At 43.1% G+C, this 24,387-nt stretch overlaps 1 protein-coding gene across 3 annotated transcripts in view; it reads right to left on the bottom strand.

The window, feature by feature from the left end:
• Window positions 1-2,496: 2,496 nt before the first annotated feature.
• Window positions 2,497-24,387, bottom strand: part of LARS1 (leucyl-tRNA synthetase 1) — a 72,260-nt gene continuing 50,369 nt past the window's right edge. For all 3 annotated transcript variants that reach the window (XM_077326970.1, XM_077326969.1, XM_077326971.1), the window contains 4 exons: window positions 18,885-18,989; window positions 17,989-18,084; window positions 16,529-16,661; window positions 2,497-2,871 (listed from right to left, as the gene is read on the bottom strand). In XM_077326970.1, the coding sequence (XP_077183085.1) occupies window positions 2,666-2,871; window positions 16,529-16,661; window positions 17,989-18,084; window positions 18,885-18,989 (540 nt within the window). In that variant the 3' untranslated portion in view covers window positions 2,497-2,665. The remainder of the gene's footprint in view (window positions 2,872-16,528; window positions 16,662-17,988; window positions 18,085-18,884; window positions 18,990-24,387) is intronic.

Genomic DNA, 24,387 nt, shown 5'->3' on the forward strand with positions numbered 1-24,387 from the left:
GATGCCATCATCTGAGGTGGCAGCGACCTCCACTGCTGCCACAACCACCCTGGTGGGCAGGAATGCCACTGGAGCAACAACCCTCAATCCCAACCCTGCACCTACTTTGACAGTTCTGCCTAGAAGCTGTTGTCTTTTCGTGTTGCAGATGCAAGGTAACATGAATGAGTGCAGGTATCGCTTCTCCAACAGGGAATGTGTTTTGCTACGTGGCCTGTATTCAGGAAAAGGAGGCCGCAGACTGATATGTGAGGCTCCATGCTCTGGATGTGCTGGAGCTCCTGAAATATGACTATTTCATGCAAGCCCTGCATATGCATTTCAAAGACCCCCTGCATTTGGCTACCATCCAAGAACAACTACGCAGCCTGAGGCAGGGGCCCATGACAGTCTCAGACATGCTATTGAGTACAGCCACTTAGCAGCCAAGGTCTGTGACTAGGACAAGGCCACCAAAGTCTAATTCTTCCATGAGGGCCTATGTTCCAACCTGCTGTGGGGCAGACAAACCCCAACACCCTCATGGGACGGGTCTGCCTCACTGGGGAGGTAGAAGCCTGTTTCTGGATCTTTGAGATGGTAGAAGCTTGGCAATCTGAAGAAGCAACAGGGAAACACACTGGCATGGGTCGTAAAATCAAAACCCAGCTAACCCCCCCCCCCCCCCGATGCAGCTGAACATACTCAGCACAAGGAGAAGGGCCTGTGCCTGGGGTGCGGCAGCCCAGGGCACTTCCTGGTCAATGAGGTTGCTGTGGAACTTTTCCTGCCTAAAACGTATAAGAATACCCATGCACTGTGCCCCCATACTGGATAAATGGCATTTAGCTCCTGAAGTTCCTGCACCAATCTACATGGACAAGCACACCCACTATGAAGTCAACAAGATCCTTGACTCCAGGTTACATAGAAGCAAGTTCCAGTACCTTGTGGACTGGAAAGTATTCCCCACGGGGGATTGGGAGTGGGTGGAAGCTGCCCAGGCTCATCCAGGACTTCCACTTGGCCTACCCCCTAAAGCCCTCCCCAAGTTCCATTGCAGTGGGGGGCTTATTTTGGAGCAGCAAGATATCAGGATGCTATGCTCCTGCCATGATTTATAATAGTATATTTATCCTGTTAGCCATATTGGAGTTAGTTTATCTAGCCTATTAGTCATGTTTTATTGCCTCAGCAATGATTTGGTCAGCTCTTCCTACATTCACACCTCTCCCCCATCCATCACCATCCGCCCCCTCCCGATTGCAACCTTGGGATCTCCCTAACTGGTGATTGTGATTGTGACTGTCTGAAGTCTTCCTACATTGCATGGGTCTTCACGGGGGGGGGGGGGGGGTTATATGCTAAGCCTCTTTGTCTTTGCCTCAGCTTCAACAATGCATTGTCAAGTGTGCTTATTTGGCTCTGAATAAAAGAAATCTTTTGCATCAAGTCAAAAGTTTGCTTTGCTTAGCAGTTAAAGATTCTCACAGCAGTAGAACAGTTAAAACACTCAAATCCAATAGCACCTTAGAGATTAACAAGATTTTCTGGCTATAAGCTAAAACTCCTTTCTATGTATCTAAAAAAGGAAAATCTGAATCCCAAAAGCTTCTGTTCTACTAACTCAGGGGTCACCTGGGTCTCTCTGCTGCCTTCCGCTTACCATAATTTGCTTTGAGTACTGGTGATATGTCATCATTTGGCAGCAGGTACCATGACTGCACTTCCAGGACGCTTCAGTTTTGAGGACAAGGAACAGCTATGGAGACAATTCTGCTGAACAGGAACAGTAAATTTACATAGTGTCATGAACCCCTGGTTCCTGCCCCCACTACCCTCTTCTTAGTCACCGGGTCTCCCGGAAAACTCCTGCAGCTCTTGCCCCACTCTGGTCTCTCACTCAAGCCGAGGAGTACTTCCCCCCTCCCTTTTCCTCAGCTATGCACTTCAAAAGGCCCTTAGGTTGCGCTTCCCTGGCTTGGATAAATGACCGGTGTAGGAGTCTTCACACCTCCCCCCCCCCCCTTTATCAAAGGCTTTACCAATCCGGCTTTCCTGTGTGAATACCCGGTTCTCTCCCAAGCAGTTTATTGCCTTTTCCCACAGTCCAGGTATAAAGGGTGACTATCCTGTTTCCCAAGTGTCTCTGTCAAAGGTTGTGTCTGTGAACATGTGCAAAGTGTAGACTCTGAATGCTGACTTCTTCAAATAAAAGACTTTTGCTTAAAGCTGCAACCTGAAGCCCGATAGTCATGCCTTGGATGTGAGTATGCTGGGTCTTGACGCCTTGGTTCCTGACACGTAGCCACTGGAAGGGACAGTCTGGCTTCACCATCTTGCAGCAGTGAATTTTCTGGCATCCTCACCAAAATTCAGAAAGATAAAGAAATGGAAGTGCTACATTACCTCCTGTATATAATAGACTCTATATACATGCATGCACACATTTAAAACTATATGGAAAAAATCTTCCTTGGTTTTAGTTACAAAGATTATTTTTTTAAATGCCACAGGAATGGAAAATACGTTTATTGTACCCATACTTAAAAATTGAAGGAGCTCAATCTGTATGGAGATTCTTTTAACACCCAGCCATTAAACTTGCTGTGGTCCTCTATTGCTTTTGAAACCTTTTCATGTCAGCTGAAGATTCCTCAGTGATCAATGCAGCTCTGTTCAAGTCCTAATTAACAACATACACCAGTGTATCCCCAATAACTGTTGTCTGGCCATCCTCGGAGAGGCGAACCTGCTTGCCAGCTAGGTCTATGTGAAAAACAGCTTGCTCTAAAATGGGAGTCTTCTCAGCATCTTCTTTTCCAAACACAGGAACACGACGAGGTCCCAAGAGAGGGTCATCAAACCTCATCAGTTTCACTTTGGAAAGATCTAAAACAAAAGTCAAGAATACATTTGTAAAACACACGGGTGTGTACACACATAATCTCAGAAAAGATCCCACAAGCTATCTGGCAAGCACCAGTATTGCTGACTAAGACTGAATGCCCACCTGTTGTCAAGTTCTGTGGCAAATCTAAAGGGCAAACTAAACTTTTGGCTAAAATCAGCAGTTTATTCAGAAGAGTACAAAAGGCATCAAAAGACTCCTGAAATGCTAAAGATGAAAGCAATAGGAATCAAAAAGCAGAGAGGCAAATCTCCCCACCCCCACACGTGATTCAGTTTTACACAGGATGGTCCTTATCATCAGAGGATAGCTCAGCTTACAGCTAACACCTCTAGGTTGCAGGGAAACAGCTAAAATACCTGATAAGAGGGCCATCTGGCCTAGAGCATGGGAACAGAAAGGCAGGGGGATGAGCAGAGGAACCTCAGGACAAATTTTTGCAGAGAGTTCTGAAATTCTGGTCACGCAATTCATGGCAGGAGCCGGTGACTACCTGACACTTACTTAAACTGGGCCTTGACCAGGGATGCCACAAACTGGCTATTAACCAAATCACACATTTTGGCCAGTTTGTGTTTCTTGAAGTGATGTTCACAAGTGGAAGAACTACCTCAAATTTCCATGAAGGTTCATGAACAGCAGAAAGCTTTCCTCTCATCACAGAAAAACAGCTGATTGGTTTAAAGGGTTCGGCTCCATTTAAACCCTGCGAAGTTGCTAGGCAGGACAGATACCTCATGAGCTACAAATGCCTTTTTGATCCTGGCCCCCACCTGGTGGAATGAGCTCCCAGAAGAGCTGTGGGCCCTGCAGGATTTTACCAGTTTTCTGCAGGGCCTGTAAAACAGAGCTCTTCCGCCAGGTTTATGGTTGAGGCCGGCGTTTCAAGGGAAGAGCTAGACCCCCCTAGGGCTATTCTTGGCGGTGAAGTGACCATCGGTTCCATGCCCTCTGGGATATGAATGAGTTGGGTTAGGTAGTATAGTTCCGCCCCCGCTTGGGTTTGTGTTGGACTTTTTAGGCTTTTCAACTTTTAATGTATTAGGGGGTTTTATTTGGGATTTTATATGTGTTGTAACCTGCCACGAGCCTTATGGGAGTGGCAGGCTAGAAATCTAACAACAACAACATCAACATCTAAGGCTAAAGAGTAAATACACAGTCTGAATGTACTCACGCTAAGGCTTGTCCCAGTAGAGAAAATGAGCTATAAGAGTGTTTCCAACTACAGATGGCTGTCCATGAAGCCAAAGAATTCCAGCTCCTGAGTGTGTATATCAGGTTCCAACACAGCACAGTTACACTTAAAGTACTCCTCATGGCTTGGCCCAGACTCGTTCTTTCCATCCAAAGAGGCTGCTTCTGTGAGCATTAGTGACAGCCACCCATCCTCAAACTGACGGTATATTAATAAAAATGCTCTCCATATGAATGAAAAGATGACATTAAAAATCACTTGGAGATTCTTACAGCAAAAGGCAGCATACAAGTCTCATCTGTCAATCAAATAAAATTAGCCTTTCAGGACAATGTCCTGCAAATGAGGGAATCAGCAGAATCTAGGGGGCTACCTCAAAGCATATGATGTTGTGTCCCAGGATTGGACATTTGTGAAAATGACTCCTTGTGTCCAGTCTGACTTCCTCCCTCTTCTTTTTCCTCTCTATTTACCTCTTTTTTTAAAAAGACTCGTGAAGTACCATAATTTACGAACAGAGACGTGCCTCCAGCCAACCTGTTCAGCAAAGTCTGAAGCCTTCCTCCAGTCTAAGCAGCCATCCTCCAACGCAAGCTGCTCTAATGCTGGCAGAGAAGTTGCTTAAGGTGAAAGTCAGCTCCAAATATTGTTGAACAGAATGGCTGGATAAATGCAAGGATGGTAAAAGATGCTGAGAAGTATTATGGAACATTTTGCATTGTTCTTGCCATAAAAATCATAAATTTGCTTCAGTAAAAGGAACCAGAGTTGTTGCCACTTGCAATTTTCTAAAGTTCTTTTTAAAAGTTCAAACGAATTCTCTGTAAGAGCTGCTAAAGCAGAACTTTCCTAATGAGCCAGCTATTCTCGTCTGCCTAAGTTGCTGCTCTTTCACCACTAGCTTTTACCAGACAATCTTTTCAAGTGCCTGCAGAACAGTGACATCTTCAGGAAACAATGATTTAGAAGAATCCCTGATTTACTCTCAATTGCTTTTCATTCACTTCAGACAATCAGGTTGTGGATCTCTAGTAATTGCCTTCCCCAGTCTGAAATGTGTTGTACTCAGTTTTTTTTGTTTTTGCTTTGCAAGACAAGTTATGTTATTCCCTTCTCTCAGCTCTTTCTATATATATATATAGAAAACACAGCTTCGGTCTGTAATAAAAAAACCTGTCTCTTTTCCTAAGATCAAAACCACACAAGCTGGTTCAAGTGACGAGGAAATACATTATTTTTCCCACCAGAGAAAGTCTGGACCCACACCTCATTCTCAAACTAGCCACATAACTGTTGGAATCAGCAAAGGCAACAACTAAACAAGAAATTACTTTGGCTTTCTAAGCAGCAAAGCCTGGAGCTTCACGGAGGGAATTGGGAGGAGAAGACAATTTCACCCTCTTCCCCTCCTGTGCAGCTCCCTGACTTCTGTGTCTATTACACCATGCAGTCTTCAGAAACAACTTTTCAGGGTTGGAAAGGAATGCTGAAGGGAGGTAAACAAGGGGAAAGACCCACAAGCTTCATGCCTCTGGACTGCCAGATCCAACTTTTACTTAGAAGGGTGGGGATATCTACAGAATAATGAGGGTCTCAAAGGGCTCTAATATAGGAGCTGGTTTTAAAATGTAACTTGCAAAGGAGGATTTGCCTTCTCAGCAAACCAAGTGTGAACTAACAGCTAGATATGCTAGAGGCTGTGGGAGTATTTCTGGTGCTGCAAATCGCAGTGACCCGCTCCACTAGGCAGGGTGCTCCTGGTTCCATTGTCACATACATTATTCATCCATGTCTTTTTTCTCCTTCAGGCTGTGAATTAGAAGAGAACTGAGCAGCAGACAAATGGACATTGCACAGGGGGCCAGATTTGGCCCAGAAGCCATCAGTTGCTGACGACTGTGGTACACACTATTCAAGTAGAAAAGATTCACAATCTGTGCAAGTGAATCAGTGGATCCAATCCATTGAGCTGCTCCCCTCCCACCTATTAGTAGCACTCAATGCAAACTAAAAAGCATTTATGTACAGATGAACTCTTTTCACGTGGAAGTTTGCCAATCTCTGAGCATCCTCCAGAAATAATGTGTAACATCTTGTTCTGATCAGTGTCTTGTGGTCATTAAAGTTTTTAAATGAACACATCCTTAGATTATTCTAATGACCACTTTTAATGTGCATTCATTTAAATAGGCTGCTACCCAAATCTGGGCCTAGAATTAGGACAATGTGCTTGGATCATGCTTTGTCACCAATCTCAAAACTAAAGAATCTGAAACTATTGTAACGTCTTTGCATCTGCATATGCTTCCCAGCATTTTTAAAAATTTTAAAACTCAACCTTAGTACCAATATCTAAATATATTATCTAAATACATAGATCATAGAGAAGAAGAAAATTAGCGTCCATTCTGGGGGGGGGGGGAGGCATACTTTTTCATAGCAGCTACAGATATGAAATCTGGCTCTGAGGGAACAAATGCGTTTGCTTTAATGCCTTTATGCAGCAACAAATGCCAGTAATCCCCAAGTGCTTTTGTTATATACACATACATCACTTATATATATTTATTTAGAAAAAGTACAGAGCATATAGAACAGAAAATATTTCTTCCCAAAATCCTCTTCATTATAATTTCTAATACATTATAAAATATAAAATACAGTGGTCCTTACTTCTGTTGGTCCTTACTTTTACATTCAACATTTTTAATTTTTAATTTCCTAACTGATCTATTTTGCAACTACATTATTAGTGTCATCACTACTACATATTCAATTCAATACTACATATTTTGCCATTTCTACATTCTTGCTATAATTTAATATATCAAAAATACAAAGGAAATGTGTCACAAGAAAATAAAAGATGCTTCTGCACAAAATTCATTTCCTTATACATTTATATTCAAAACTTTTTCTCATTCTTTTTCTGCATTGCAAAACATTTCTATACTATTTTTAAAACTGTCGCTCATTCTAAATTTGTCTTCTGCTTACATAATATATACCCAATCACTTCTCAAATTTTGTAATTGATCTGTTTCTCAAACAGGTTGTTAATTTCACCATTACTGAATAGTCATCAAGTTTATTTTCCCATTCTTCTAAGTTTGGACAGACTTCTAATTTCCATTATATTATATAGATAATTCTAACCACTGTCACCAAATATCTCTTCCAAAATTTTAAATAATTTATTAGGCAATATATTCCTAGTTTCCATAAGGAATTAAAATATTCTGCATTTTTCCATGTATTTCAGTCCAATATCTTTTTTTTTTTACAAGTTCACCACATTTGGCAAAAGGTTCCACCTACATCTTGACATTTTCAGCATTGTCCTTTGTTGTTCTGGTCTTTTCTCAGTATCCTTTAGGATTACATACCATGTAAAAATATTTTGTACCAGTTTTTTTCTTAACACCTGCCTGGTTGTAAACTTAATTGCTTTTCCCCATAACCATTCCCATTGATGCATAGGTATCTAACAATTTTGGGGGATCCAAGACTGTTAAAACAACACTGTCTACATAGATTTTCACTTTAAATTCTACGTCATTCACTTTTGATCTTTGTGTCTTGTCTGATCCTTTATAATGAAAGTCTCTTTCACTAAATAGTAGGGGTGAAAATCTCTGGCAAGTTCCTTTTTCAATTGAAATTGCTTCTGTTCATTTTCCATTTAACAAAATTTTTGCTTGTTGGTTCAAGTATATCTGTAGTTCCAGAATTCAGGGCCACAACCCATATGTTGAAGTACATTTAGTAGAAAAGGCCAAGTTAAATGATCAAACACATTCTCTGCATCCAGAAATAAAAATTATGCTCTCCTTTTCTTGTTCTCAAATATGATTGCATCTATTATGAATCGTATATTATTTTTCATATACCTCTTTGTTACAAAGCCTGTGGGTCAGTGTGTATTAAATTTAGTATATATATTCTTAGTCTTTCTGCCATTACTCTGGCAAAAATGTTACAATTTACATTCGGTAGAGAGGTCTATATGACTGTGCTTTTGGAGAGATTGACCACAATAGGGAGAGATTGACCACAATAGGGAGAGATTGACCACAATAGGGAGCCTCTGCAGACAGTTCGGAAAAAGACTCAACGGCGAAGAGCGAGACAGTTCTCGGGGCCTTTGGAGCTCCAGAATAGATTTCAGGCCCTTGCAGAGGAGATGCAAGGGTCAACAAGGGAAGAGGTCCCAAAACAAACTCTAAGACAAAGGGAAGAGGCCACGGGGACAGAAGGAAATGGAGTTGAGAAGAGAAAAAAAAGAGGAGTACTGGTAATTGGAGACTCCCTGCTAAGAGGAATGGATCGCCATGTGGTTGGGCCCGACCCCCTAACCCGAGAGGTGTGTTGCTTGCCAGGGGCGAAAATTAAAGATGTTTCAGAACGGCTGCCCAAACTCTTCAAATCTACGGATCGCTACCCATTTGTGATGGTCCATGTGGGAACGAATGACATGTCCCTGAATACCATCGCTCCTATTAAAAAAGACTATCAAGATCTGGGGAGGAAGCTCAAGCAAATGGGGGCACAAGTGGTATTCTCTTCAATCTTGCCTGTCAAGGGAAGAGGAATGCGTCGGGAGAGGAAGATAATGGAGGTGAATCACTGGCTGCGTAGTTGGTGCCGGCAGGAGAGATTTGGTTTCTGGGACCATGGGATAGGCTTTCTTGAGGAAGGCCTACTAGCACCTGATGGACTGCACTTATCGAAACTGGGGAAGAATGTGTTTGGCAGGAACCTGGGGAGATTCATCAGGAGAGCTTTAAACTAAAGCCACTAGGGGAAGGAGACGATCAACATAGGGAGTGTATGGAAGGAAAACTATCGGAGGCAGCCCAACCGGCAAGGCCAGCTCATAGGGAACCAAAAGTAAAAGGATTCAGATGTCTTTATACTAACGCCCGAAGCATGGGCAATAAAAAGGAAGAGCTGGAACTTCTCATGCTGATGGAAAGGTATGATCTAGTAGGCATCACAGAAACTTGGTGGAATGATTCTTATGACTGGAATGTAATGGTGGATGGATATGAACTGTTCAGAAAAAACAGAATAGATCGAAGAGGTGGAGGAGTTGCACTGTATGAGAGGAAAGGGCTTACCTGTCAGGAAATTCTAGTGAAGGAGAGCATATCTACAGTGGAAAGCATCTGGGTGAAAATAAGCGAGGGGAAAACAAACAGTGTGGTGGTTGGTGTCTGCTACCGACCGCCTGACCAACAAGAGGATGTGGATGCTGCACTTTGTGAGCAGCTTGAGAAAATATCCAAGCGGCAGGACCTTGTCATCATGGGTGACTTCAATTTCCCAGATGTGTGCTGGGAAACAAACTCTGCGAAGCGTCCTCAGTCATGCAAGTTTCTGACCTGCCTGGCTGACAATTTCATTTATCAAATGGTAGATGAACCCACAAGAGGTTCAGCCATACTGGACTTAATACTGACCAACAGGCAAGAGTTGGTGGATGAGGTGAAGGAGGTGGGGACCCTAGGGGGAAGTGACCATGTCCTCATAGAATTCCTTTTGAGATGAGGAGCCAAGGAAGCTTGTAGCCAGACATGGATGTTGGATTTTCGTAGGGCAAACTTTAATAAACTCAGAGACATGATGAGTGTCATACCATGGGCGAGAATGCTGGAAGGGAAGGGAGCATGTGAAGGGTGGGCGCTACTCAAACAGGAGCTATTGCATGCCCAATCAATTACTATCCCAGAAAGACGAAAACACTGCAGGAGCTCTAAGAAGCCTATTTGGATGAACAGAGAACTTCAAGAGGAACTAAGAAAGAAAAGGAAAATGTTCAGGAAATGGAGGGAAGGACAGAGCTCTAAAGAAGAGTACCTACAGGTTACTAGACACTGTAGATCAATCATAAGAAAGGCCAAAGCTGAGAGTGAGCTAAGATTGGCCAGGGAAGCCCATTGTAACAAGAAAAAGTTTTTCAGTTATGTGAGGAGCAAACGTAAAGTAAAGGAGGCAATAGGCCCACTGTTGGATGCGGACGGACAAATTCTAACGGAAGATGCAGAGAAAGCAGAAAGGCTTAATGCCTATTTTACATCTGTTTTTTCCCACAGGTCAAAGTGTTTAGGCACATCTAGAGATGGCCATAGCCAAAGAACAGTGTCTGGGTGGCAGGTTAACATGGATAGAGAGGTTGTCGAGAGGCATTTAGCTGCACTGGATGAGTTCAAATCCCCTGGTCCAGATGAAATGCACCCGAGAGTACTCAAAGAACTTTCCAGAGAACTTGCACAGCCCTTGTCCATCATCTTCGGAACCTCTTTAAGGACTGGAGATGTCCCGGAGGACTGGAAGACAGCAAATGTTATTCCAATCTTCAAAAAAGGGAGGAAGGATGACCCGGGAAACTACAGACCAGTGAGTCTGACCACTGTTGTGGGGAAGATAATGGAGCAGATATTAAAGGGAGCGATCTGCAAACATCTGGAGGACAATTTGGTGATCCAAGGAAGTCAGCATGGATTTGTCTCCAACAGGTCCTGCCAGACCAACCTGGTTTCCTTTTTTGACCAAGTAACAGGTTTGCTGGATCGGGGAAATTCGGTTGATGTCATTTACTTGGATTTTAGTAAAGCTTTTGACAAGGTTCCCCATGATGTTCTGATGGATAAGTTGAAGGACTGCAATCTGGATTTTCAGATAGTCAGGTGGATAGGGAATTGGTTAGAGAACCGCACTCAAAGAGTTGTGGTCAATGGTGTTTCATCAGACTGGAGAGAGGTGAGTAGCGGGGTACCTCAGGGCTCGGTGCTCAGCCCGGTACTTTTTAACATATTTATTAATGATCTAGATGAGGGGGTGGAGGGACTACTCATCAAGTTTGCAGATGACACCAAATTGGGAGGACTGGCAAATACTCCAGAAGATAGAGACAGAGTTCAACGAGATCTGAACACAATGGAAAAATGGGCAAATGAGAACAAGATGCAATTTAATAAAGATAAATGTAAAGTTCTGCACCTGGGTCAGAAAAATGAAAAGCATGCCTACTGGATGGGGGATATGCTTCTAGGTAACACTGTGTGTGAACGAGACCTTGGGGTACTTGTGGATTGTAAACTAAACATGAGCAGGCAGTGTGATGCAGCGGTAAAAAAGGTGAATGCCATTTTGGGCTGTATCAACAGAGGCATCACATCAAAATCACAAGATGTCATAGTCCCATTGTATACGGCACTGGTCAGACCACACCTGGAGTACTGTGAGCAGTTCTGGAGGCCTCACTTCAAGAAGGACGTCGATAAAATTGAAAAGGTACAGAGGAGAGTGACCAGGATGATCTGGGGCCAAGGGACCAAGCCCTATGAAGATAGGTTGAGGGGAATGTTCAGCCTAGAGAAAAGGAGGTTGAGAGGGGACATGATAGCCCTCTTTAAGTATTTGAAAGGTTGTCACTTGGAGGAGGGCAGGATGCTGTTTCTGTTGGCTGCAGAGGAGAGGACACCCAGTAATGGGTTTAAACTTCAAGTACAACGATATAGGCTAGATATCAGGAAAAAAAATTTCACAGTCAGAGTAGTTCAGTAGTGGAATAGGCTGCCTAAGGAGGTGGTGAGCTTCCCCTCACTGGCAGTCTTCAAGCAAAGGTTGGATACACACTTTTCTTGGATGCTTTAGGGTGTTTAGGGCTAATCCTGCGTTGAGCAGGGGGTTTGGACTAGATGGCCTGTATGGCCCCTTCCAACTCTATGATTCTATGATTCTATTCTATGATTCTAGATGGCACTAATCATCCCTCACACCATGCAAGCTAAAACTTAAGATTTGACAATAAATCAGTTCATGAATTAGGAAACAGATGGATAAATGAGAGTGGGTAGCTCAAGGGACCTTTAATGGATTAATGCATTTCTCATATGTCAGTCACAGGTTCAAGGCTGGCATAAGCTGGTAACTAGCAATGATAGTAAGTTTCAGAAATGGGGCAGGATGGCATTTCAAGAACACTTCCTCAGTTCCTAAGCCCATTAATTCAAGAAGAGTAAAAAACATTCATATAGTTTGGGGGGGGGGGAGAGCTCATAATGTACTTGGAATCCTAGGAGTCAGTTTAACAGAGGGGTCCCAATTGTGGTGCCTGAAGGTACAATAGCACCTGCTGACAGCTTTTTGGCCACAGCCAGGTGGTGCTTTTGCCCAGGCTGTGCTGATTTTTAAGAACATTACTTTAGCAGCAGCTATCATCATAGCTGATATCATCATACCATCATTATCCAGAGAAAAGATAGAAGAGATAAATTAACAGTGCAAACAAATAGAAGAAAACAATAGAATGGGGAGGACCAGAGATCTTTTCAAGAAAATTGGAGGTATGAAGAGAACGTTTCATGCAAAGATGGGTATGATAAGGGACCAAAATAGTAGGGACCTCACAGAAGCAGAAGAGATTTTAAAAAGTGGCAAAATTATACAGAGGAACTATACAAGAGCGAGCTTAACATCCCTGAAAACCACGATGGGATAGTTACTGACCTGGAGCCAGACATCCTGGAATGTGAAGTCAAATGGGCCTTAGGAAGTCTGAGCAACAATAAAGCTAGTGGTGGTGACAGCATTCCAGTTGAACTATTCAAAATCTTAAAAGACAATGCAGTAAAAGTGCTATACTCAATATGCCAGCAAATTTGGAAAACTCAACAATGGCCACAGAATTGGAAAAGGTCAGTTTACATTCTAATCCCAAAGAAGGGCAATGCCAACGAATGTTCAAACTACTTCACCATTGCACTCATTTCTCATGCTAGCAAAGTTATGCTCAAAATCCTACAAGCTAGGCTCCAGCAATATGTGGACCGAGAACTTCCAGAAGTACAGGCAGGATTTCAAAGAGGCAGAGGAACTAGAGATCAAATTGCCAACATACGCTGGATCATGGAGAAAGCTAAGGAGTTCCAGAAGAGCATCTACTTCTGCTTCATTGACTATGCTAAAGCCTTTGATTGTGTGGAGCACAACAAATTGTGGCAAGTTCTTAAAGAGATGGGAATACCAGAGCATCTTATATAGCTCTTGAGAAACTTATATGCAGGTCAAGAAGAAACAGTGAGAACCGGGCATGGAATCACTGATTGGTTCAAAATTGAGAAAGGAGTTCGGCAAGGCTGTATACTGTCACCTTGCCTATTTAGAAGCACATCATGAGAAGAAGAAGAAGAGTTGGTTCTTATATGCCGCTTTTCCCTACCCGAAGGAGGCTCAAAGCGGTTTACAGTCGCCTTCCCATTCCTCTCCCCATAACAGACACCCAGTGGGGTGGATGAGGCTGAGAGAACGCTGATATCACTGCTCGGTCAGAACAGGTGGGATTAGATGAGAAAGGCGGGGTTAGATGAGTCACAAATTGGGATCAAGATTGCAGGGAGAAATATCAACAACCTCAGATATGCAGATGATACCACTCTAATGGCAGAAAGCGAAGAGGAACTAAAGAGCCTTTTGATGTGGGTGAAGGAGAAGGACGGACTCCCTGGAGAAGAGCCTAATGCTGGGAGCAATTGAGGGCAAAAGAAGAAGGGGATGACAGAGAATGAGGTGGCTGGATGGAATCACTGAAGCAGTAGGTGCAAACTTAAATGGACTCCGGGGAATGGTAGAGGACAGGAAGGCATGGAGGATCATTGTCCATGGGGTCACGATGGGTCAGACATGACTTCGCACCTACCAACAGCAACAACAACCATCATAGCACAAGGCTCTTCACTGTGTGACTGAAAGTTACCTGTGGCAGCCATTTTGTGGCTGTGCCCACCATGATGTCAAGCTTAGAAGGTTGGGGATCCCTACTTTAGAAAACCCACTAAGTGATGCAGGGCCACTCACATACTCTCAGCATGACATACCACACAGGCATGTGGCCAGGGAGAACTCTGAACTTGCTAGAAGTACTAGTTACCTAGATCCAACCCACCTTTCCCCATTCAAACAGGTCTGACAAAAGTGACAGTGGCACTAGGAATGGCTGACCATTACAACCTGGAATGCTGTTGCAGCAGTGTCTTGCGCAAAAAGATCTTGGGAAAAGTAGTTTTCTTGGGTTCCCAAATCCTTACAAATTCTTTTGCGAGAATCGTTATGCCCACAATACTGCAGCAGCAGCGTTCTAGGGTCTAATGTAGTCTCTGAAGCCAACCTTCTCCATTGCAGCCACCCTCCTCCACTTGTTGCCATAAAATTGCTTGGTCGTTTTTCTGGAAAGAGAATAATGTTAAAGCGAGATGGAACATGGACTACAGAATGCTCTTGGAAATCCTATGATTTGTTTTCTAATATTTTGGAAGTTACCTAATTTACCAAAAAAGCCCATTCCAAATGGGGATCACGTGAGATATGCCCATCATTAGGAGTGGTTAGTAGAAATTACTACCAGGCCTCAGTACAGCAGACTCCATGAAACCATTGTATGGCTCCCCTCCAAGTTCTTAATGAAGTAGCAGCTATATTTTAAAAATGTGAGAACAGGAAAGCAGATGGTGCTGGCAATGAACGTCAACACTGAATCTCATTTTGGAGCCCTCCCACGACTCAGGTCTTCTCCCACAAGCTATGTAAAAGACATCTTATATAACCTCTTACATGAAGTGTTTCTCACCATCTAATCTGTATATATATCCTGGCTTTGTTACATGGGGTGCTTTAGAGCAAAAGAAAAGCATCAGCTAAATATGAAAATGCCGACTTTCTTCATACAGATACGATCAATGAAGGGGATGGAACCAACCTGTAAAACTGTTTAGCTCTCTGTTGCTCTCTCCAGGATCCAGTGTGGCATAACTGATGGGCCAAGGACCAAGGAGACATGGGTTCAAATCCCTCCTTAGACATAAAGCTCCCTGGGTGATCTTGGGCCAGTAATTCTTCCCCAGACTAACCTATCAAGACTATTGTGGGAACAAAATGGAGGAAAGGAAAAGCCATTCATGGTATGCTGCCCTTTGCATCTTGGGGGAAGGCTGAGCTAAAAATGTGATGGATAGATTGGGCAATCATTCCCACTGGAACCTATCGTCCATAACTCTAGGGTACAATATATCCATTTAAGTCCACTGAATCCACTGAATTTAGATAGGTACAATTCTGCTTAGGACCACACAGATAGTCAGCTATGGTGAAAAAATGTGTAGAGAAGCCACTGCACAATACAGAAATGTCTCAAGCACCTTGCCAAATCTCATATGTACAATACTAGATTCCAAACCTAGCATTGTTACAGCATGTTTTTTAAAATGTATATTGTGTGTATTTAAAAGAGATAAATGGGAATCTGAAGATCCACTTGCACATGTCAAATGTTCCAGGCCTGTACCTGGAAGGGGGTTTAGGAAGGTGTGCATGCATACAAGCATCTATTTTCCTTTCCAGTTACAACCTGTTACTGCACAGCACGTGCCAGCTTGGGTGGCACCTTGGGATTCAAGACCAACTTTTCAGAAGACACCGCAGTGTGGAAAAGCCCTGGTGCACACCTATGGCCCTTTAAATTCTAACCACTGTTACTTCGATTAAGGCTGTAGAGAGGAAGCATAAACTCATGCTCTACTAGAGACAGGACCTTAGCTTCAAAATAAGGTTTAGTTGTTGCTTTAATGAAGAAGGCAGACAGTAGAAGAATTGTTCATAACCTACTGAAGAAACAGGAGGAGCAGCAGAAAGGAGCCAGTGCCAGGCTTGAACTGGAAGGTTCTGTTCCTAATCCCTTGAAGCTCACTAAGTGACCCTCAGCCTAGCCTCCCTCACCAAGTCTCTGTGATGATAAAGTGGAGGAGGAGAGGATCACATATGGAAGAAAACCAGGAGCCAATATACAGAATGATGGGCCCAAACAGCACATGCACTGCTACTTTCTGCCCTCCTTTAGAATAGTCAAATCACAATGGATTTAGGTGCAAGCAATACTCCTGGGGATTCAAAAACAAGTCAATAATTCACCTCCTGTACATATACATGTAACTTTGCCCTGTTTCTAATCTTTATCACTATCATAAGTGTAGCTTCTACTTTTTCAAAAAGCACTAGACTAAAACCACTAAAAATGTGGTTTTGTCCATAGCAAAAAACCCCAACACAACATACCCCTCCCAAGCCTCATGTGGGAATAAAGAAGCGAAAAGCAGTTCTTTTGGCACCATTGCACAAGATATGACAACCGTTAGATGACAAAGATTTAAAGGTCACTACGTACAAAGACAGCTATAGGTAAGTAATATAAATAGTTACAAATAAATAAAGGGGCATGCTTTCCTTCAGTGCACTGCTCTCTTAATAACTGAAGTCATTGGAGAGGACGTCAAGCGAGGAAGAGCGTGAACTCTGGACAATCACTCCTTACAGAGCAAGCTACCTTGCAGGAACTTGCCACCTCTACCTGGCTGGAATAAACTAGGTCTGAACCAGAATGTTACCTTTTATCCCTCTGTCAATCCTCATCAAACGTCTGATTATGGCATCTCGACCATCTCCTTGCCTGACCTCAATTTTTGTAGAAAAGTAGCCATTTGCTGGCTGTGGATTGACCAGAAATATAGACACACCAGGCTGCAAGAAAAAAAGGCAGGGCAGAGTGAACAAAGAAGAGAGTACCCCATTACATTATATCACAGAGCCCCCAAAGCCTAGTTTTGACCTGCACAACAAGGTCACATCTAAGTCCTCTCGCTCCTCTCAATGCACGTCACTGTCTTTAGTCCTCATCTTGGTCTATTTTCTAGATGGCAGCTCTAAAATGTACCTTGCTTTTTTGTTTGCTGTTGGACTCTTACTTACACACTTTGTTAACATTTAACAGCAAAATGATAATATGTTTAACAGTTTGAAGAAAATTCAATTAATTAAAAAAAAAGCACTAAGGAATTCCTAGCAATCTGACAATCAATACTCAACACAAAATCCTTCCTTTCAACTGCAAGTCAAGACTAGCCCAGTTCCTGAAGCAGCAAGGTCTATGGCAGATCCCAGAGAATCAACTTTTCCCAGGGTTGGAAGGGGCTGCTGGGAGGGGAACGCAGGGAGGATCCACCATCCTTGTCCCAACATTCTGCCAGATCCAACATATAATTTCTGAAACTGGACAATCTATAAGGGTTGGTTTTATACTCCACTTTTCACAGCCCAAAGGAGTCTCAAAGCAGCTTACAATGGCCTTCCATTTCTCTCCCCACCGCAGACACCCTGTGACGTAGGTTCTGAGAGAGCTCTGACAGAACAACACTATCAGGGCTCTGACGAGCCCAATGTCAGCCGGCTTGCTGCATGGGGAGAAGTGGGACATCAAATCTGGTTTGCAAGATTAGAAGCCACTGTTCTTAATGACTACACCATGCTGTGCTGAGGTTACTGAATCAATACAAGTTAGAGAGTTCACAGCAATAGGCAGTAATATAAATATAAAGTAATATTAATATAAAGTTTCCAGGATGTTGACATACTCCAGCATCATGTTGTAGCCTCAAAGAAAATAATGAGTTTAAACAACATGTAGAACTAGCTAGATATGGGGGGGGGATTTTACAGTCAAGAGTAGTTCAGCAATGGAATAGGCTGCCTAAAGAGGTGGTGAGCTCCCCCTCACTGGCGTTTTTTAAGCAGTGGCTGGACAGACACTGGATGCTTTACCCTGATTCTGCATTGATCGGGGGTCGGACTAGATGGCCTGTCTGGCCCCTTCCAACTCTATGGTTTTATTATTCTAAATAAGGTTGCACCTTATGGGACAATACTTGAAACACGTTTTCACACCTGTTCCAGAATTCCTCAGAGCAATCCTTTACTTTTGCTCATGCAAATGAATGAGTCTGATTCATATACAGAATACAGAAGCCATGCATGGTCAAAGTAAGGAAGCAATGAAGCCTTAAAAACTTACTTCCACCCTGAATGTGCAAAATGGTTTTCCAGGACAGCAGTCTTCTTTGATTTTCTCATCACCTTCAGAAGCAAACTTCAATTCTATATGCTCCAGCTTTGGTGGGAGACAGAAAAAGCATTAATAGTTTGAAGGAAACAGTAGTTCACAGGGCTATGTCACATCTGAAGCAAATTTGTGGCTCTCAAAATCATGGCAGAAGCACTGTGGGTTCTAATTAAAGACGCTGTGGGTGGTTTGTATCTCGGATGCTGAATAAGTGCTTTACTAAAATGGTTAAACAAGCATTTTGCATTGCAGCATCAAAAACAGCAAGTATGGTACAATAGTTTCAGAATTGGGCTGAGAAGGCTTAGCTTTCAATCCCCAGTCAGCCATACTCCTCACTGGATGACCTTGGTCCACTCCCTATCTCCCACCCTCATGTACTTCACAGGGCTGCCATGAGAATGATGCTGGGGGAAAGTTGGAAGGGGGAAGAGTGAACCATAGCAGCTTCCCCAACTTCCTTGAAGAAGAGACTTGGATAAAGAGAAAGTATGAAACAAACAAATATGGGGATAATCTATTAAGTATCTACACAGTAAGATGACAAGTGTAAAAACATCTGGCCACATTCAACTAACTCTCTCAATTGTGAACCATAATGTAACTACAAAATGAGTTGGACTTGGGTGGCCTCTTTCATTGAATGTTGGCAACATTGAGAGAATAGCATAACTGGGATACAAATAATCATAAGAATCTATTTCAATGCTTCTCTTCTACTAGCTAACTTTCAGCAAACAAGTTCAAAAATGAAGTGCAAGAACCTTTAAGCCAAAATCATATACAGACAGTCAAGCAATTCTCTTCCAAACATCTGAACTATCAACACTCCTTAGCAGATGGCTCACCTCCAAGGAATTTGTCAGGTAGACGATGTTTTCCATGAGTACAGCCCGTTCGTCAAACTCCAGCTCCAGATCAAGAACGCGTGGACCTTTCTTCTCTAGATTCTCCTGTCATTCCAGAAGTCAGGAAAGCATACATGAAAAACCTAGCAACGTTTTAATCTGGGGCAGTATTGTGAAACTGAATGGCACAACTGACGAAGCCTCGAGCAGAACAGAACTTTTCTGACAGAGTACACCTGGCAGCAAATGGGTCCCAAGCTCCTAGAGCCATTACAGTTTGCAGAGTTCCCACCAGTGAACCAGAACAAAACTTATCTTTAACATGTCAATGACCAGTAGCATCTTTCATCTTTTGTTGTAAAAGCACACTTTGAAACATATTTCAAATCAGCAGATGGCATTCCAAGTGTTTTAAATATCCAGAACGAAAGTATATTTAGCAAGCAACCATAATCCTCTTTCCTTTACTCCTGGATATGAAGTATGACAGAGCTTGAGAGACAAATCACATGACAAATCGTGAGAGAGAAAATCTTATTGTGAATTGTGCAGATGCCCTGCCATGCAGCTCATACTGAATAAACTCCTGCTCCAGAAAGTTGTATTTGAACAGCCAATAAAAACTGAGGGGTGTCTGACTCTACTCCCACACTTACTCAACTTGTAGGGGGAAGAAATATCTGCATTGATCAAAAGCCACCAGGTCTAGCTTCTTTAAATCAGGGCACTGTTAGACTTCAACTAGAATTTTCAGGTCTGCATGTCACTCCCTCCCCCACCCCCACCCCCACCCCCACCCCAATCATGGCTCATGATAAAACATGTGGTCAATATTCAGCTCATCTGATGACGTTTTAATAAAAATCCTTTCAGGTTGTCAGTTCCCCTGTCTCACCAGGACTGACTGAAGTCACAGATCAGTTTACTTATTATCCATTTATATAATTTGTCTTTCCAAAACTCAAGATGGCTTACCACAATAAAACCCAGTCTTCACATCAAACCAGCAATACTAAAACTATTAACAATCAAACCTATTAGCCCCAACCAACAGCCACCCCTACATAATAGACAGCCCTCAGTAAACAAGCTAGCCCTCTCAAAATTGTGGCCACACAAGCCTTCCAGAAGGGTGGAAGGGAAGGCGGCCCAGTCAGCCATTTGCAACCATTTTCATCTTTTTCTTATAGGGACTTCCATGTAGTTACAATGCCTGAAGCATGCATTGACAGGAGAAGACTTAGATAATGATGTTCTAGGCAAGACAGCCCACGCTATCAGCATTATTGGGTCTTAGCTTGGACCTAGCTGTTGGAAGCACAGGCTTTGAAAGGCAAAGAGACACAAGGCACACCTATCACCTGCTTGGCCAATGCTGTCTGGAAGTAAGGCAAGCTGCAACAGTATGTTGACACCCTCCCACTGTGGTGCCCCAAGCAGCTGTTTGGTCACTTGGGTGGATAGTTGGCCCAGACAAACAGAAATTGCAAGCTGATCTTTTGCAGCATTGCCAGTTGTAAAACCTTCCCTTTAAAGGCTCCTTTCTCCTTTGCTTAGCCTGCTTCCATGAATACTGAAACAGACCACCAAATTTCCATGGCAGAATAAAAATGATTTGCTTTGTTATTCATTGGTGGTTCTTTGCTTCTCTAATATATAAGGTGCTTTCAAAATTAAGACTGACTTATTTTGCTTTGAAAGGCAGTAAATATTGTGTTACATTAAGATTCTTGTTTAACCTAACAAAATGAAAGAACACGGTGAATATTAGTTGCCCAGACAATCTGCTTTACAGCTTTGTGTGTTGGCTCAGGGAATTAGGACTGGATGTTTCTAGGTCTTGTTATGTAATTGTGTTTTTTCGTCAGTTCAAAGCATACGCACAGAGAATGTCCAATGGGCCTTATGAGCCAACGGGAAAATTGGCAAAGCAATACAAATACGTTAACAAGGTGAAGGCAATGTGTAAAAAGAGGGTGGGGGGAGAACTGTGTGCATAAATTCAGCCTACAAAGCTGCATCTCTTGCAGAATTCCATTTGAAGTGCAAGAATTTGCAATGTGACAGAGTCAGGCTTCTGCCATACGAAGGGCATGAATACAGGCTTCTCTTATTCCCAAAAAGTTTGGCAGGGAATAAGGACAAGGCAGCAATTTATGTTATTTATTTATTTACATTATGTTTTTAGGCTGCCCCCACTAACAGTAGTCTTGGGGAGGCTAATAACAGTTTAAAATTCTGTGCAAAAATATAAATCATTTCACATTTAAAATCATAACCATTAAACAAACAAGCCTGCTCTGTTTCTAAGGACAGGGCGAATAGATATTTAATCACCCAGGCATAAGATGGTAAGCATGAAGAGGGCCCATTCAAATGTCAAAAATTGTTGGCTGCATCTGAACAGTGTTCCAGTTTCAGTAACCTAGGCGAAGAGAGCAAAGCGCAGGGAGAATAAGCAGCAGAAAAAATAATTCTGCTGGTTGTTAGTCTTCTCAAACTAAAAGTTGTACATTTCAAGAGCAATTGACAATTAGATCAGAGCTGAACTGGGAAACAGTTCCAACAGTTCCGTATAAGAGACCAACACATCACTTTCAAGCACTGAACGCTTTCCTTAGGAAGGAATGTCCTCCATTGCTTGGAATCCAGGGTAGCCTGTATAAAATAAACTGTCCTAGATGGGGTCAAATGTGACTTTTGAAAGTTAACCTACAGACCCAGCCATAAACACGTCTCAAGCACAAAACTAATTTGAGACTGTAAGCTGTGGGATGTGGAGCCCACTAAAAAACAGTCATCCAAGTATGGGAAGATGGTAACACTGTTAGAACAGAGGAAGGCTACAATTACTGCAATACATCAGAAAGGCCAAAGCTGAGACTGAGCTAAGATTGGCCAGGGAAGTCCATTGTAACAAGAAAAGATTTTTCAGTTATGTGAGGAGTAAATGTAAAGGAGGCAATAGGCCCACTGTTGGGTGCGGATGGACAAACTCTAACGGAAGATGCAGAGAAAGCAGAAAGGCTTAGTGCCTATTTTACATCTGTTTTTTCCCCACAGGTCAAAGGGTTTAGGCACATCTAGAGATGGCAGTAGCCAAAGGATAGTGTCTGGGTGGCAGGTTAACATGGATAGAGAGGTGGTCGAGAGGCATTTAGCTGCACTGGATGAGTTCAAATCCCCTGGTCCGGATGAAATGCACCCGAGAGTGCTCAAAGAATTTTCCAGAGAACTTGCACAGCCCTTGTCCATCATCTTTGGGACCTCTTTAAGGACTGGGGATGTCCCGGAGGACTGGAAGAGAGCAAACGTTATTCCAGTCTTCAAAAAAGGGAGGAAGGATGACCCGGGAAACTACAGACCAGTGAGTCTGACCTCTGTTGTGGGGAAGATAATGGAGCAGATATTAAAGGGAGCGATCTGCAAACATCTGGAGGACAATTTGGTGATCCAAGGAAGTCAGCATGGATTTGTCTCCAACAGGTCTTGTCAGACCAACCTGGTTTCCTTTTTTGACCAAGTAACAGGTTTGCTGGATCGGGGAAATTCGGTTGATGTCATTTACTTGGATTTTAGTAAAGCTTTTGATAAGGTTCCCCATGATGTTCTGATGGATAAGTTGAAGGACTGCAATCTGGATTTTCAGATAGTTAGGTGGATAGGGAATTGGTTAGAGAACCGCACTAAAAGAGTTGTTTGTCAATGGTGTTTCATCAGACTGGAGAGAGGTGAGTAGCGGGGTACCTCAGGGCTCGGTGCTCGGCCCGGTACTTTTTAACATATTTATTAGAAGAAGAAGAGTTGGTTCTTATATGCCGCTTTTTCCTACCCGAAGGAGGCTCAAAGCGGCTTACAGTCACCTTCCCATTCCTCTCCCCACAACAGACACCCTGTGGGGTGGGTGAGGCTGAGAGAGCCCTGATATCACTGCTCGGTCAGAACAGCTTTATCAGTGCTGTGGCGAGCCCAAGGTCACCCAGCTGGCTGCATGTGGGGAAGCGCAGAATCGAACCTGGCATGCCAGATTAGAAGTCCACACTCCTAACCACTACACCAAACTGGCTCTCATTAATGATCTAGATGAGGGGGTGGAGGGACTACTCATCAAGTTTGCAGATGACACCAAATTGGGAGGACTGGCAAATACTCCAGAAGATAGAGACAGAGTTCAACGAGATCTGAACACAATGGAAAAATGGGCAAATGAGAACATGATGCAATTTAATAAAGATAAATGTAAAGTTCTGCACCTGGGTCAGAAAAATGAAAAGCATGCCTACTGGATGGGGGATATGCTTCTAGGTAACACTGTGTGTGAACGAGACCTTGGGATACTTGTGGATTGTAAACTAAACACGAGCAGGCAGTGTGATGCAGCGGTAAAAAAGGCGAATGCCATTTTGGGCTGTATCAACAGGGGCATCACATCAAAATCACAAGATGTCATAGTCCCATTGTATACGGCACTGGTCAGACCACACCTGGAGTTCTGTGTGCAGTTCTGGAGGCCTCACTTCAAGAAGGACGTCGATAAAATTGAAAGGGTACAGAGGAGAGTGACGAAGATGATCTGGGGCCAAGGGACCAAGCCCTATGAAGATAGGTTGAGGGACTTGGGAATGTTCAGCCTAGAGAAAAGGAGGTTGAGAGGGGACATAATAGCCCTCTTTAAGTATTTGAAAGGTTGCCACTTGGAGGAGGGCAGGATGCTGTTTCTGTTGGCTGCAGAGGAGAGGACACACAGTAATGGGTTTAAACTACAAGTACAACGATATAGGCTAGATATCAGGGAAAAAATTTCACGTTCAGAGTAGTTCAGCAGTGGAATAGACTGCCTAAGGAGGTGGTGAACTCCCCCTCACTGGCAGTCTTCAAACAAAGGTTGGATACACACATTTCTTGGATGCTTTAGGATGCTTAGGGCTGATCCTGCCTTGAGCAGGGGGTTGGACTAGATGGCCTGTATGACCCCTTCCAACTCTATGATTCTATGATTCTATACACTTGGTGAAAACTTTTAGGGGCAGAATTAAACCAGAGGGCAAAACTGTATACTGGAAGATGTGGGAACCAAGACAGAACCATAAATAACTTGTATTCAGGGATAAATACCGATATGAAAATAAGCATCCTTGAGATCAAAGTCAGCAAACCATTTCCCAAGGAAAGGGACTCAATCACTGCTGGCAAAGACACCATACACAATTTGGCAACAATATTTATTTAACCATCTTAAATCCAGAGTCGGGCAAGATCCTGTCCTGTTTCTGGACAGTGAAAACACAGGAGGTGAAACCCTCAGGGACCACTTCAGTAGCCCCTTTCTAACGCAGTTCTTGAACAGGAGAAACCAACCCGCCAAGCAATCTCAAAAATGAACCGGCTGAGACCTGGAGGGAATGGACAGTCAGAACCTCTGTTGTTGTTGATGTTGATCCCTTTGGGTTGGTTGGTAACCCTTAATTTTAGGGGGCTGCCATCTCTTGTTGAACAACTAGTA

The sequence above is a fragment of the Paroedura picta genome, chromosome 3 (genome assembly GCF_049243985.1).
Source record: "Paroedura picta isolate Pp20150507F chromosome 3, Ppicta_v3.0, whole genome shotgun sequence".
Lineage (NCBI taxonomy): Eukaryota > Metazoa > Chordata > Lepidosauria > Squamata > Gekkonidae > Paroedura > Paroedura picta.